The following is a 16,725-nucleotide window of genomic DNA, read 5'->3' on the forward strand; positions in this document are numbered from 1 at the left end:
TGCGGTTTCTGTCACAACTCTGCTGCTCAGCAGGACAGTATCCAAAGACCACATGCAGATGAACGGACCTGGCTGCGCGACAATGTGGCTTGATTTAGAAAACCAGGTAGTGGGCAACTGGGGCTGCTGTTTGGTTACTTGGGCTCTGGAAAATATTTGGGGAGTATAAGATGATGGGTGGTAAAGGGTATGTGAACCTGAAGTTGAGCGTAGATAATCAGTAAACTCTCAGAAACTCTGGTTTCATTTCCTATCTTTACCCCAAATTTTTCCTTGTCACCAGAATTCCCTTACCACCACAGTGTCTTCTGCAATTATATCTATCTTACTGAACACACATTCAATCTCACCTCATCTTTGACTCTGAAACATTGCTCAGGCCTAGTATCTTTAGAAGAAATCTTGGCAGTTTCTTATAAAACCGAATATGTGATTACCACACGACTCAGGAACTGGACTCTTGAGCATTTAGCCCAAAGGAATAACAACATATGTTCACCTACTGAAATATGTATAACAGTTTTACTAGCTAGAAACTGGAAACAGCCCAGATGTCCTTCCACGGGCCAATGGTTAAACACAGCATGGCACACATCCACAGAATGGAAAAAACTCAGTAATCAAAAGCAATGAACTACTGATAAAACCACGGACATGGATCTCATGGGAATAATGATGAGTGAGTGGAAAAAAAAAAAAGGTTACATATTGTATGAATCTATATAACATTCTTCAAATGACAATTTACAGATTAGCAGAACAGATTATCGACTGCTGGTAGAAATTAGGGGTGGGAGAGAAATGGATGTGGCTATTCTAGTGTAGCAAGAGAGGGCTATGATGATGGAGATGTATATTATAAATGTAGTGATGGTTACAGAATAATCACATGGCTGCACATGTGATAAAACTGCACAGAACTACACCCATAAAGGTTGTAAAGATGGTGAGCTCTGAATAAGGCCTGTAAACTGCACCAATGCCAATTTCCTGGTTTTAATATTTAATATAGTTATGTGAGATGTAACCATTGGGGGAAAGTAGCGGAAGGGCACATGGGATCTCACTGTGTGCATTTTTACAACTTACTATGAAGTAATTTAATTATTATGAATCAAAGTAAGCACTTTTAAAGCAAAATAACAAAAGACCTCTTGAGCTTCCTTAGTATATCCTTATGTTGTATATAAAAGTCCCTCCCCCCAATTTTTTGATACTGGGGATTGAGCCCAGGGGTGCTTTTTCACTGAGCGACATTCCCAACAATCCCCCAGCTTTTTTGAGACAGGTCTCCCCGAGTTGCTGAGGGTCTTGCTAAATTGCTGAGGAAGCCTCAAACTTGCAATCCCAACTTGCTGGGATTACAGGCATGCATCACTGTGCCCAGATATAAGACCTTTTTCAATCTACCAAAATTTATATCTCTAGACTTAACTCCCACCATTCCACTCTATCTCCATCCCTATAAAACCACACTGAACAGTGCTGCTCTGGTGTTTTTGTTTAACATTTTTTTTTTTTTTTTTTTTGAGATTTTTTAAACTCACTCTTTACAAAAAAATCATTTTAAATAAAAATCTTCTAAGTATATACCAACCTATATTTACTTCCTTAAATAACAATTCATTCTCAAAAAAGGGATTAAATGACCTCAATGAAAAAGGAGAGTCTTATATCAAAGTTCATATGAAGACAAAGATGTTAGATGAAGTCTACAGTAAAATGACAAATATTTGGGGCCAAATATTTGATTATGAGAAAAAGTCCATTATGATATTAATTCCTGTGCTAAATGCTTTTTAAAATCCCAGCTCTTTACTTAAGGTGTTACTTAAAATACTGGGTATTCTAAGGAAAGATCATGGACTAAGAAAAACCTATTAATAAACTTGTGGTGTCGAGGATTACTCTAAGCAAGTTTAGTAACCATGAGTCACTGTTAAATGGCCATGCTATGAAAAGGCTACTACCTCCCCACCTCTTATATTTGCCAGCAAACCCATTCCTCTTGTGTAATGAGTGAATATAGCTATTCAACCCAGTGAACACACACATTCATGGTGAGGAAGGGAACCAAGTATTAGCTAAGCAAAGCAGCCATACCTTCTTTACATAGCATGTAGTGGGCAAAGTGTGTAAACAGTCATTACATATACCACACATTTTTTGGCTCTTGGCAGTGAAAGACCAAGTCCCATCCCAACCCCATTTGCCAGTTACCTAAAAATAGGGATGGTGAAATCAACCTTTTTAGAAAAAAGGCATAAGGAAATTAGTTTTGTACAAATTCTTCAAAAAGCTGTGGCAAAGTTACTAAGGTACCAGTATTTGCATCACATACAATTCTTAATATGATAACTGTGTACCATGTAAAAATAATAGTATATTACAAATAAAGGAATAAACATTCAAATATATTCACATTTTGTCCAAGGATCATAACAAACAAACGGGAAAATGCCATAATTTTACCATGGGTTTGGCATCCTTTATTATAATGGGTTACCTAGGAAATAATAGTTTTCTATAGCTGGTACCTCAAAACAAGATGAAGATTTCACTACAAAGCATCTTGCAAAGGATGTTGCTATATTAATGTAAGGATGTGCCAATGATGCAAAGATGGAATTTTTCATATAACCAAGTGGTCTATGCCAATACAGATTTTGAGGAAGCCACCTTCCTTCCACCTATTATTTTCCCCAATATCAAGACAAAATTTATTCCCAGTTATACTTCCACTCAGGTCTGAAACAGATCTAACCCTTGCCTTACAGTAGATAGTTCCTCCCTCCAATATTTTACTAGGAGCTATAATGATTCTCTCCATCCTTCAAAGTCCCTCTGCTCAAATCTTGTTCTTTTCACATGAAGTCTCCGATTCATTCAACTGTTCCTTATGGCAGAGTTTTGAATTTCCATGCCAGTCTAATTATGTCTCCCTCAATATAGTACAGTTGTTTTTTTTTTTTTTTTTAACATCTCTGAGTGAGCATCTGCCCACACAAAGAATTTAAATAGTTCATTTTTATTATTGTGACCTAGTCTTCCAAAAGCCTTTTCAGGATGTTTTATTATATTATCTATTTTCAGGACAGTCATTTGTGGTTTCTAAGCCACATCTGTCCCAGCTGTTACATGGACCATCTTATTATCTATTGGGTTATAGTGGGCACATATTTGAAATGCATACTTGATTTTTGAATTATCAAGATGGTGGAACCTGCCTACCACCAAAAATTCCCTTATGCCTCTTTATAGTCCCTTCCCCTCCAATGACCCACTCTATTCCATAGGTCCCAGCCAATCCCCAAGCAATCACTGACCTACATTTTGTAATTATGGATTAGTTTTGTTTTTTAGAGTTTTATACAAATAGAATCATATATAATGTACTGTTTATAATTTTTGCTTCTTTCACTTGACCTAATTATTTTGAGATTCATTAATATTGTTATGTACAGCAATAATTCATTCTTTTTTATTGCTGAGTAGTGTATCATTATATGAGTGTATCCCAACTAGTTTATTCACATACCTGGCTATTTCCTGTTTTGGGCTACTACAAATAAAGCTGCTATGAATGTTTACAGACAAGTCTTTGTGTGGACCTATATTTCTTTCTTTTTCTTTTCTTTTTTTGGTACTCGGGATTGAACTAGCTCTTTATTGCTGAGCTACATCCCCAGTCCTTTATTTTTAAATTTTGAGATCCTCCTGCCTCAGCTTTCCAATGGACCTACACATCTAGTTATCTTAAGAGTTGAACAGCTAGATCTTATGGTAGATTTAAATTTAGCCTTTTAAGAAATTGCCTGTTTTCCGAAGTATTTGTACCATCTCATATTTTTGCCAGCAAATCCAACACTGTTAACATTTCGTACAGTATTTTCAATTTTAACCATTCTAAGCTAGGCAATTGTATTTCATCATTGTTTTACTCTACATTCTCTTAATGATTAACATCTTTTCAAGTATTTGTCTGCCATCTGTATACTTTATTTGGTGAAGTGCACATTCAACTCTTATAGTAAAGTAACAAAAACAGCATGGTACTGGTACCAAAACAGGTGGGTGGACCAATAGTACAGAATAGAGGACACAGAGACCAATGCACAAAATTACAACTATCTTATATTTGACAAAGGTGCTAAAAGCATGCAATGGAGGAAGGATAGCATCTTCAACAAATGGTGCTGGGAAAACTGGAAATCCATATGCAACAAAATGAATCTGAATCCCTTTCTCTCACCATGCACAAAAGTTAACTCAAAATGGATCAAGGAGCTTGATATCACAACAGAGACTCTGCAGTCTGATAGAAGAAAAAGTTGGCTCTAATCTACACATTGTGGGGTCGGGCTCCAAATTCCTTAATAGGACACCCATAGCACAAGAGTTAAAAACAAGAATCAACAAATGGGACTTACTCAAACTAAAAAGTTTTTTCTCAGCAAGAGAAACAATAAGAGAGGTAAATAGGGAGCCTACATCCTGGGAACAAATTTTTACTCCTCACACTTCAGATAGAGCCCTAATATCCAGAGTATACAAAGAACTCAAAAAGTTAAACAATAAGAAAACAAATAACCCAATCAACAAATGGGCCAAGGACCTGAACAGACACTTCTCAGAGGAGGACATACAATCAATCAATAAGTACACGAAAAAATGCTCACCATCTCTAGCAGTCAGAGAAATGCAAATTAAAACCACCCTAAGATACCATCTCACTCCAGAAAGAATGGCAGCCATTATGAAGTCAAACAACAACAAGTGCTGGCGAGGATGTGGGGAAAAGGGTACACTTGTACATTGCTAGTGGGAATGCAAATTGGTGCGGCCAATTTGGAAAGCAGTATGGAGATTCCTCGGAAAGCGGAAATGGAACCACCATTTGACCCAGCTATTCCCCTTCTCGGACTATTCCCCAAAGACCTTAGAAGAGCGTACTATAGGGATACAGCTACATCGATGTTCATAGCAGCACAATTCACAATAGCTAGACTGTGGAACCAACCTAGATGCCCTTCAATAGATGAATGGATAAATAAAAAATGTGGCATTTATACACAATGGAGTATTACTCAGCACTAAAAAATGACAAAAATCATGGCATTTGCAGGAAAATGGATGGCATTAGAGCAGATTATGCTAAGTGAAGCTAGCCAATCCCTAAAAAACAAATGGCAAATGTCTTCTTTGATATAAGGAGGGCAACTAAGAACAGAGAAGGGAGGAAGAGCATGAGAAGAAGATTACCATTAAACAGGGACGAGAAGTGGGAGGGAAAGGGAGAGAGTAGGGAAATTGCATGGAAATGGAAGGAGAACCCTCATTGTTATACAAAATTACATATAAGAGGAAGTGAGGGGAAAGGGAAAAAAAAACAAGAGAGAGAAATGAATTACAGTAGATGGGGTAGAAAGAGAAGATGGGAGGGGAGGGAAGAGGGGATAGTAGAGGATAGGAAGGGCAGCAGAATACAACAGACACTAGTATGGCAGTATGTAAAAACGTGGATGTGTAACCAATGTGATTCTGCAATCTGTATATGGTGTAAAAATGGGAGTTCATAATCCACTTGAATCAAATGTATGAAATATGATACGTCAAGAACTATGTAATGTTTTGAACAACTAATAATTAAAAAAAACTTAAAAAAATCTTTTGCCACTTTTTACTGTTTTCTTATTGTTCGTTTTGAGAATTCTCTATATATTCTGAATGCAATCTTTCATCAGATATATACATTGCAAGGATTTTTTCATGGTCTGTGGCTGGCATGCCTTTTCATTCTTTTAACAGTGCCCATAAATAATGGGTATTTTCCAAACTCATTTAGCTCTTTAATTTTTCTTAACAATGTTTTGTAGTTTTCAGTCTTTCACTTCCTTTGTCAGATTTATCCCAAAGTATCCCATATTTTTTGATGCTATTCTAAATATTTCAAAATTTCAATCTCAGATTGTTCACTGCTACTAATCAGAAATACAAGAGATATTTGTGTAATGACATTGTAACCAATGACCCTGACTAAACTCATTTACTAATTCTATTAGTTGTAGATTCCTTCCTTCAGCTTTTTTTTTTTTTTTAATAATTATGTCATCTAAGAATAAAAGGTTTTATTTCTTTCTGATCTGCAAGCCTTCAATAACTTGTCTGCATAGGCAAAGACCTCTAAATACAAAGATAAAGAGAAATGGTGAAAGTGGATATCCCTCTCTCAATCTTGAGAGAATGAACTAGCCTTTTTAAACACGTTATTATTATGTTAGCTGTAGGGTTTTTGTAGATGCCCTTTCTCAGGCTGGGGAATTTACTTTCATTTCTTCTTGCCTGTTTTGTTGTTTTAAATCAGAAATGAATGCTTTTTTCCCCTTTTCATCTACTGATATACTGTTTGACAATAGTGAATTATATTGATTTTGAATGTTGAACTAGCCTTGCATTCTAGAAATAAACCTTACTTGGTATTTAGATTTGATTTGCTAAAATTTAGTATTTTTTGTACCCACCATCATGAGTGATATTAATTTGTAATTTTCTTATAACACCTTTGTCTGGTTTTGGTATCTGGATAATAATGCTGACCTGATAAGGGTTAAGAGCAATTCTTTCTACTTAAATTTTTGGAAAAGTTAGCAATTCTATTATTTTGTCCTTAAACATTTGGCAATTTCCAGTGAAATCCTCTAGGCCCAGAGTTTTCTTGATTGTACCATTATCAGTTAAATTTTCAACTATTTTGACATAGGTTCAGGTTATCTGCTTCTTCCTGAGTGAGCCTGGGCAATTTGTGGCTTTCAGGGAATTTGTCCATTTCCTCTAAAGCTATCAAATTTATGGCATGAGATTGTTTATAATACTATTACCCTTTCAAGATCTGTAGAATCTGGAGTGATGTTAACTTTCTCCTTCTATATATTAGTAACTTCTGTTTTTTTCTTTCCTGACCAATCTTAGCTAGAGTTTATTGATTTTTGAATCCTTACATTTTTTCTGCTCCAAAAATAGCTGATTTCAGTTTTGAAAGTTATTTCCTTTTGCTTATTTTATATTTAATTCACTCTTCTTTTTCTACCGTCTTAAAGTGGAGGCTCAGACTGTCCTTCCTTTCTAACATTTAGTGTTATAAATTTTGTAAGTAATGGTTTAGCAGCATTCCACTAATTCTGTTGTTTTCACTTTTATTCCATTCAAACCACTTTTTTTTTTGGGGGGGCGGGTACTGGGGATTGAGCCCAGGGATGTTTAACCACTGATTCACATCCCCAGTCCTTTTATGTTTTACACTGAGACAGGGTCTTACTAAATTCCTCAGAGCCTCTCTAAATTGCTAAGGCTGGCTTTGAACTCACATCCTTCTGCCTCAGTCACCATGCCCAACTTCAAACCACTTTCTAATACCTCTTTGATCCATGAGTTAATTTCTAAATATTTTGGATTTCCAAGGATATATTACTGATATTTAATTCCAGAACAGCATGGAGCATATTGTATATAATTTCATCCTTCAAAATGTACTAAGACTTATTTTTATGGCCCAAAATATGGTCCATGTTGGTAAATGTTCCACCTGCACTTCAAATGAATGTGTAGGTTGGTTCTGCTGTTGTTGAGTGGAGTGTTGTATAATTTATTCAGATCAAGTTGGTTGATAGCATCATTTTGGTCTATAAGAAAATCCCTGCTGATTTTGTTTATTTATTATAGTAATGAAAGTGAAGTACCAGATTTCTAATTATAACTGTGGATTTGGTTAGTTCTTTCAGTTTTATTATTTTTGGTTATTTTGAAGCTCTGATTTTTAGGAATGTAAGCATTCAGGATTGTTATATCCATGGATTAAATGATCCCTATACTTTATCATGAAATGGCTTATTTTTCCTTAGAAATTTTCTTTGCTCTGAAATCTCTTTGTCTGCTTTTAACAGAGGCATGTCAGTTTTCTTTTGACAAGAGTTAAGTGTACATTTTCCCATCTTTTTAATCTATTTGTAGTGTTACCTGTGTATTTCTTATAGGCAGCATATAGTTGGGATTTTTTTCATCCAGACGATCTCTGTCTTTAAACAAGTGTTTAGATAATTTATATTTAATGTTATTATTTATGCACACACTGGACTCTACCATCTTATATGTCCCATCTGTTATTTAATCTTTTCCCTTTTTTTGGTCTTCTTTTAGATTTATCATGCATTTCCAGTGATTGTGTACTTCTATTCTATTTTTCTTTGCTGGCATTTAGTCTTTGTTGTTGTTTTTTTTTTTCCTAAGATTAAGCAAGGAGCCATACTTTTATCCATATTACATTTTATAAGTTAAGATTATACACCACCACCAGATAATTAACTATTCTTTGGAGCCTGATTCAGTCACTCACATGATTTTCCTATCCTCCTCCAATTTTTGCCATTTACAATATTAAGTTCTTTAATTTTTGTCTTTAGCAGTCATAAAGAGTTCAGAAGAGAATAATATGACAGTGGTTCATGTTTACTCTGCTTTCTATTCCACTTTCAACCAATACAAATATTTATTGAGCTATGTCTTTTAGAAGGCTTATTTTTAACAGGGGCAAGCAAACATCACTGAGTATATTACACAGAAAAAGAGAAAAAGGTCTAAGGGAATTAGAGTGCAATAGGGTAGGGCTGCATTTTCAATAGGGGGCTGGTTAAAAAATGGCATTTGAGCAAAGACTTGAAAAAAGGGAGTAAGTAAAGGAGACAGCTGGTAAAGAACATTTGACGCAAAGGGAACAGCCAAATGCAAAGGCCTACAGACCAGAGTGTGACTGAAGCACACAAGGAAAGATGGCCAATGTGTGGAAGAGTACTTAGAAGATACCATTAAGGTCATGGGCCTGATTATCTAGGCCAGGAGTTAGCATTTGTTTTTCTGTAAATGGGCAGAGAGTAAGTATTTTAGTCTTTGTAGGCCACATAAGGTCTCTATCACATAATTCTTTGCTTTTTAAACCAACCCTTTAAAAAATGTAAAACCCATTTCTTAGCTCATGAGCCTTACAAAAATAGGCCTAGGCATGATTTGGCTGCAGAATGTACATTAGACCCATGTAAGTAAGGACTTTGACTCTTATTCCAAGGAAATTATTATTTGACTCTGTTTTGAAAGAACCATGGTGGCTGTAGAGAGGCAAGGGAGACCAGTTAAGAGGACCACACAGATATGATAATGATATATAATAAGAGATAATGATAGTTCAGGCAAGGGTAGTAACAACGAAAATGAGAAGAGGTGATTAAATTCTGGATTTTTATTTATTTTCTTCTTCACATAACATAGATGAATTTGAGGAGTGAGAAAGCAGTCATGGATGCCTTTTTGGCTTGAAAAACTAGATAGAATTTTGTATACCACAATTGTGGGGACTGTGAATAGAATAAATCTTGAAGTATGTTTTGATTCAAAATAGAGTGAATTTCTATTGGTTGAATTCCAAAATATCTTGCTGTGATCTGAATGGAATTGTTTTCAGCTTAAAAAATTAATTTGGAAAGAAATGGCATCTTAACTATTTTCCATATTTCTATCTGTTAACAGATCAAGTATTCTTCCATGCCTCTAAATTAGGTTCTATGGTTTTCTTCAAGTGGAGAGTTCTAAAAGAGCAGTATTGAGGACTATTATCCCCAGTGCTTTAAATGACACCCAGCACAAGACAGGTATTCAATATAGTCTGATGAGAGCTGGGTAGTTTAGTGGTACAGTACTTGCTCAGGATGAATGAGACCTGGGTTCAATCCCCAGCATCATAAAAATAAAAACAAGCACATGCAGTTATTAGTTTGGTGAACAGAATATATTTAAGAGAGTGGACAGCACATTTAGGCACTGCAAAAGATGATGAATCATTTTAAATTCATGGAATGCACACAATATCCTGTCAACAATTAGCAGTTTCAGCAGACAGGCAGCATGTCTGCTTCTGTGGGGGTTTCCTCTCCCTCACACTGCCTCTTTAGCTCTGCTGTGATCCCAGGTACCACATATGGGTATCACCCCTGCTTCTTGCTGGTGTGGCTTCCTCTACCCATGCAAACCTGTAGACTACTAGGACTGCTGGGTGTTGCAGTAGATGTCCAGCAGTGAAAGGAAAGCCAGGTTATGTACTCTTACCCTGAGGTAGAGATACTGCTGTGATTCTGCCAAATGTCTCCTCTACTTTCCTCAGGACACAATGTTTCTAGTTTCTGGAACTAGACTTTTCATATTTTTATATCCTAACTGATTATCTTCAATAAGATGGGAAGAGTTCTTGAATTCTATGTTTCATATCATTTACCTTACCCGGAAGTTCTCTTAGAATCTCTTTCTCTATATATATATTTTAACTATTTCAATTAGTCTGGCTTCCCAGTCCAAAGGGCATTAGAAATAACAGCATGCACCCAGTTCAGGGGAATCAGGTACTGTGGAGGACACAAGTGGTCCAGAAATGACATATCGATCAAGGAGTTTGCATTCAAGTAAGGAAGACAAAAATATAACACAAACATAATTAGGCTGAAAATGGTGGCACTTCTGACATTTCCTAGAGAGGTGCCTACATGGTGGGGATTTGTTTTAGTGGGCAGGGTTGAGATAGGAGAGAGGAAGTATTCTGGTAAGCAATCTAGGGGAGAAAAGAAAAAAAAAAGGCGGGGCATGGTGGTGCATGCCTGTAATTCCAGCAACTCAGTAGGCGAAGGCAGGAGGATCACCAGTTCAAAGCCAGCCTCAGCAAAAGTGAGGCGCTAAATAACTTAGTAAAATCCTAACTCTATACAAAATAGGGCTGGGGATGTGGCTCAGTGGTCAAGTGCCCCTGAGTTCAATCCCCAGTACAACAACAACAACAACAACAACAACAACAAAAATCGTAAGGGTAGTTTTGAATGATAAGTGGGGGCTTTGGTGGAAATCCAGCAAGCGGGAACATGATTTCAGGCAGCACAGAAAGACAAAGGCATTAAAAACAGTGCATTTAATTATCTGACTTGGTGTAGGTTGCTGGAGCCTACCGAATAAGGGAGAAAGAAATTAAAATTCACCTACAGAAGAGAGCATATCATAAAGGGTCTTGTGTATCTGTACTGAACATTTAAAGCATAGAGCATATTTTAGGAAGGACAGTAAGAAGGTAACTACTAAGATCCAAAAGAAAGATTATGAGGCTCTTCTTCAAGCAGAAATACGACTCAGATTCTATTCATAAACCTTTATGAAACAGAATATACAATATTTAGTGGAAATGCTGTTTCAGGAATCAGGTGGCAAGACATGACTGGGATGGAGTCAGGTTTGGGCTATGTTGAATGGAAGAGAGGGAGAATATGGACATTGAGAACATGGAAAGAAAACCAGAAGCAGTATCTTCCCAGGAAGATTTTGGTGGAAACACTGCTTTCAAGAATAAGAGAAAACATTTCAAGAATGAAATAAACACTTTGTAAATAAACTTGGAAATTTCAACAGAAGAAGAAACAAAAAGGTGAGAATGTCTGTGAGATAGATACATAGCAGAAAACTTGTTGCAGCAGCAGCAGCAGCAGCAGCAAGCAAATGCCATATTAGGACTAGATCTTAAAAACCCCCAATCAGGGGCTGGAGTGGTGAATCAGGGGTAGAGAGCTTACCAAGCATGTGTGAGGCACAGGGTTCGATTCTCAGAACCACATATAAATAAATAAAATAAAGATGCACTGACAACTAAATATATTAAAAAAACAAAAACAAAAACCTCCAAATCACCCATATCCATACCTTCTCTGCTTTTTTGTCAGAAATGTCCTGCTTTTCCAGAACAGCCATGCTCTCCTTCAGGTTCTTCACGATGTCTGCTGGAGATTTGTGAGACTTCCCAAATGGGAACGGCATGACGGCAACAACAGAGGCCTCCGACGCACTCTGCCTGCTTGACCTGCAACAAGCACAAAGCTCAGGTGAGAAAACATGGGGTCAACAGAAGACATTCTTACCAAATAGGGAGGAAATCAGTGCTTAAGAAAGTCATGACTTTCATAATCAATAGAAATTGGGAGACCCACTAATATATGGAAAAAATGATAACAGAGATGCCTTGGAATTATAGAACATTGTACTTTTCAAAATTTTCTTTCTTTTCAAATCCTCGGTTCTCCTAACCACCCAGCCAAGAAAGAACCTGCCGATGCTACTGATATAGGTAGGTACAGTTACTGGTATCACTCACAGGGCAACATCTACTGTCAAACTCAATGCTAAGCATTTAATTCATCATCTAACAGAATGCTATAGTATTATCATTTACAGGTCAAGTTTAGCAAGGTTGAGAATCTGGCTCAAGGTACTAAGTGGTTAAAAAAAGCACTCAGGTCTGTCTTAACCAGTATCCTTAATCACTACATTATACCTCCAATTAATAGTTCTCTATTCTAAAGTCATGAGTGAGGCAAAAAGCCAGAGGAAGCTTTAGTTACACGGCACCAGCAAAACAGGTCTTTTATCTAGGTCTCTCCCAATGCTCCTGTCCAGTCCTTGTTGCTCCTCCCAAGCACCCCAGTGGGCTGCACTGGACATGTGCATACTTCCTCAACATGGCTACCCTTCTATTCAGTCAATCGCAGTGTCTCAGAGCTGAAAGAACCTTGGACAAATCTCCCAACAGATCTTCAAAGCTCTCATGTGACACTTTTAACATACCCTTTAGGAATGGATGTGAAAGAACTCGCTTGATAAAACCCTAGAAATATTGAACTTATGAAAGTTCTTAATATTTTGGATATTACATTATCCAAAGGAGGACATACAACTACTCCAAGAAGTCATCGTGAAAAAAGGTTAACAAAACAAAAAATGGAATTGACTTGAGAACATATTAGAAGTTACGATTTCATTTTTTATTAAATAAACTAAAAAGAAGTTAAACTACGGAATCACTTCATAGTTTCAAACTGTGAATTCCAACTTTATATTTAACTGCTCCAGGTGTCTCCATACTTCCTACCCTTGAACCAATGTAAGAAAACATAGGTCTTAAATCCTCCAACCCTACTCTGTCCCCGCCTACATGTAAACTCAGTATCTCTGTCACACAGCATCACATTTCTTTTGAGCTCTCCCTATGACTTTATTGAATATTGAATATTTCCCCCTCTCAAGTTTAAGACACGATAACATACATATCTGTTTATAAAGAACAAAGACTTAGGGGAAAACCATGTAAATGAATGTTAATGTTAAGACTATAGTTAAATCATAAACAAGTATGCTATTTCTCAAAGGTTTTGATATGATGTGTTCTAATCAATCTGTCCCAAAATATCACCTATCTCAGCTTCTGTCAGCTTATAAATCCTTTTTTGATCAAATTAAAAACACATCTTCATTAACCAAAGAGACATAGCCTAACATGGGTCTTCTTAAAATTCAATGATAAGCTTAAGTCCATTTCTAAGTATCTTTCTATAAGAAGTCTGGATGGACTACAGGAGAATCACTCCCCAATAGCTGTTAAATTATCTCTGATTATCTGGCTACATGGCAGACAAATTCTAGATTTTTCTTTCCCAAATCATTTTTAAAAAAAATGTCGGGGAAGGGGGGCATGCAGGTTGCTTCTACATAAATATAGTAGTTCACACTCAAATTCTCTGAAAATATTTCTTTCCTATTTGTGATTGTGCAAATCACAGCAGTGATGTCTATATATGTCAATGCTGGTGGAGAGTAGGACTGTTTACTGGAATATTTTGCAGGAAGTATTTAGAACCCTGTCTCAATGGTGGAAGAGGTGATTTTCCAGGGTAAAGGAGTTTTAAAAAGTCCTACTAAAAGTTAAAATATGAAAAAACTTCAAATTTAAGAATACGCACATGGGATGATTACTAAGTAGACAGATAATTCATGTGCCTAGAACATTGCTAACAGCAGGTAAGAAAAGTAATGCTTTAAGAAATAAAAGATCTTGCCAGGCATAGTGGCACCCACCTGTAATCCCAACTACTTGGGAGGCTGAGGCAGGTAGAGCTCAAGTTTGAGGTCAGCTTGGGCAACACAGCAAGACCCTTTCTCAAAATAATAATTAAAAAGGGGCAGGAGGGGGGGGGCTGGGGTTGTGGCTCAGCGGTAGAGCGCTCACCTAGCATGTGCACAGCGCTGGGTTTGATCCTCAGCACCACATAAAAATAAATAAATAAAATAAAGGTATTGTGTCCAACTACACTGCTGATACAGTGGGGGAAAAGAGAGGAAAAAATGAGAAAACAAGTTCCTAAGCATGTTAGATTAACATGCCCAGTACTGTGTATTGATTTTGTGTTGCTAAATTTGCAATGAGTATAATAAAAGAAGGCCAAAGCAGCTAACTGACAAACATATTATCACTGATAAACAGAAAGCCTAAACTTACAGAAAATGGATAAACAATCCATCCTTAGTACTTGAAACTTACTTAACAAGCCACAAACATGTTCAGGTTACTATATTAATCTAAATGCAGACATTTTCTATTTTATTCAATTCCACTTATTAAAATACAAGGGTTTATAACTAATTAGAACAAATTAAAAAAAAATACACAGGTGACTAAACAATTTCATGAATTACCAATTGGTTTTAGTGATAATAAAGAGGAACAGGAAGATATGGAACCAAATAGACTTCATGTTTTAATTCTTGCTTCAATCTTTTTACTGTTATCTATACCCACAAGAAATAGTAGCAATTCTTGCACACAACAACACATCACCTTCAGAAGATGCTCAAATTATATAGCAAAGGCACATTCCTCTAGAGGGACTCTCATCAGTACTGCCTTCTCCATGCAGTGGAGACAAAGCCTTCCAAAAAGCCTGGTCTACCATGCCAGGAGTATTGTTCAGAGTGCTTTGAGACTTAGAAACTTGATAAACACATAGGCACCAGTCTTTGTTTCTGACTGCCTTTCTCATTTATCCTTCTTCCTCAGCCTTATTTCCTTAAGTAAGAAACTGAAGGGATTTTAGGAAATAATAAGAACCCACTGAATGAGGCCCTTCTTCAATAATTTTTCTCTGCCCTTAGATTAGAATCCAAAACCCGTAAGTTAAACTTACAGCTTTTTTTTTTAATAGTTACACTGCTTGTTCAGCAAGATTCAAACACTAAAGGATTATTACATAAGGAAGAAAGTGAAAATCACCTGCAAAGCCTATAGACAGCCATTATTAATGGATTAGCATAATGTCCTTTTAATTTCTTCCTTTATATGTGTAGCTTTTTGCACTGGAAATCTACTCTCGTCTCCAACATGGAGACTTGATGACACTAGATATGATGACTTCTAGTTTACAAAGAACGAAAACTTCAAATCACTATTCTATTCCACTGATATTCCTAATAGCAGAAAGTTTAGCAGAAAGCTCCTCAAGAAAGTGCTGGAGAATATACAGAAGAGCCACTGGGGAAAGTCCACACCATTAAAGTTAGGACTGTTAGGTACTGCCCATCTTTGGCAATGTGACTGCTTCCACATTCTTATTCACCAGTGTACTGATGAATACTGGAGGGTAGTCAAATGGCCCATAAGCCAGTCACCATGATACATTAATTTATTCAAATACTAACAGTGCATTCACTATATGCCATAAAGTTAAAGCACTGAGTACCTGTTCTCAAGACAACATTCTGCTGTGTATGGATGTGGGTGTACATGTTTAGAGAGAATAATGAAAAGCTGTTGAATGATAACACATTCCTAGACAGCTGAGTTCATAAGACTCTACATGAACATATTTGTTAGGCTTGACTCATAAACTTGGTGGTCAAAAGCAAAAAAGTGCAAACAAACACAAAGTCCTCCCTCCCATAAGACTTGCATACAGGAACTATTAAGGAATCTAATAGGCAGTTGTAAATTAGCCCTAAAACCTAATCTTGCTTTCAGGTTAATGTTACTTAATTCATATAATTACTGAATATGTACAGATACTGTGTTAGGTGCTAGAATACCTATCCAGTAGTGCAATTATAGAAAGCACAGTAGTTAATTACATGGCTTTAAAGATAGCCTGGGTTCAAATCTTGACTTCTCAAGGTCTTAACTGATTTAAGACTTTTCTAAGCCCTCTCACCTCATATGTGAAAATGCAAAACACAATATCTACCTCACAATGTGGTGTTAAGAATTAAATTACACATGTTTAAAGTATTTAGCACATCATCCACATACAGTAAAATTTAAATAAACAGGAGTACGGGATAGTTTTTTCCCTATCTTCTAAAATCTGATTACTATTATTTCCCAAATTAAAGTGGGTAGATACGATTTTTATCATATAGACTATACAGCACCATATAAAGCATTACAATGAGTGATCTTATCCTTCTTTTTAAGTGTGCACTTAGAAGTCCTGAGTCAGCTTTTGGATGGATGGGAGGTTTGCCCTTCTTAGCTGCAAATAAGATGTGATGATTCAGCTCCATTAAAATAAACCAAGGGCATCTTTAAGAAGCTGGTGGATCTTTGGTTAATTAAAAAGCTACCAAATGCATAAGTCTAAATCAACCATGTCAAAACCAAAATCAAGTGCTCAAGAACACACATGGCACTAGAATGTGTTTTGTGATTAACAGATTGTAACCAGACTTTCAGGGGTCAATGATACACAAAAGAAACCATACAGAAAATTATTTTATAGCCTAGGCAGTAAATGATAGTGATGGCAATAATACCAGCAATATTTAAATAATGTA

General features: G+C 36.4%; 1 protein-coding gene across 1 annotated transcript in view; it reads right to left on the reverse strand.

Annotated features, from left to right (window-relative positions):
• Cab39 (calcium binding protein 39) overlaps positions 1-16,725 on the reverse strand; it is a 77,430-nt gene that overhangs the window by 37,027 nt on the left and 23,678 nt on the right. Inside the window, exon 2 of the mRNA XM_027941711.2 lies at positions 11,776-11,932. Coding sequence (XP_027797512.1) covers positions 11,776-11,889 — 114 coding nt within the window. The 5' untranslated portion in view covers positions 11,890-11,932. The remainder of the gene's footprint in view (positions 1-11,775; positions 11,933-16,725) is intronic.

This window comes from Marmota flaviventris, chromosome 11 (assembly GCF_047511675.1).
Source record: "Marmota flaviventris isolate mMarFla1 chromosome 11, mMarFla1.hap1, whole genome shotgun sequence".
NCBI classification, from domain to species: Eukaryota; Metazoa; Chordata; class Mammalia; order Rodentia; family Sciuridae; genus Marmota; species Marmota flaviventris.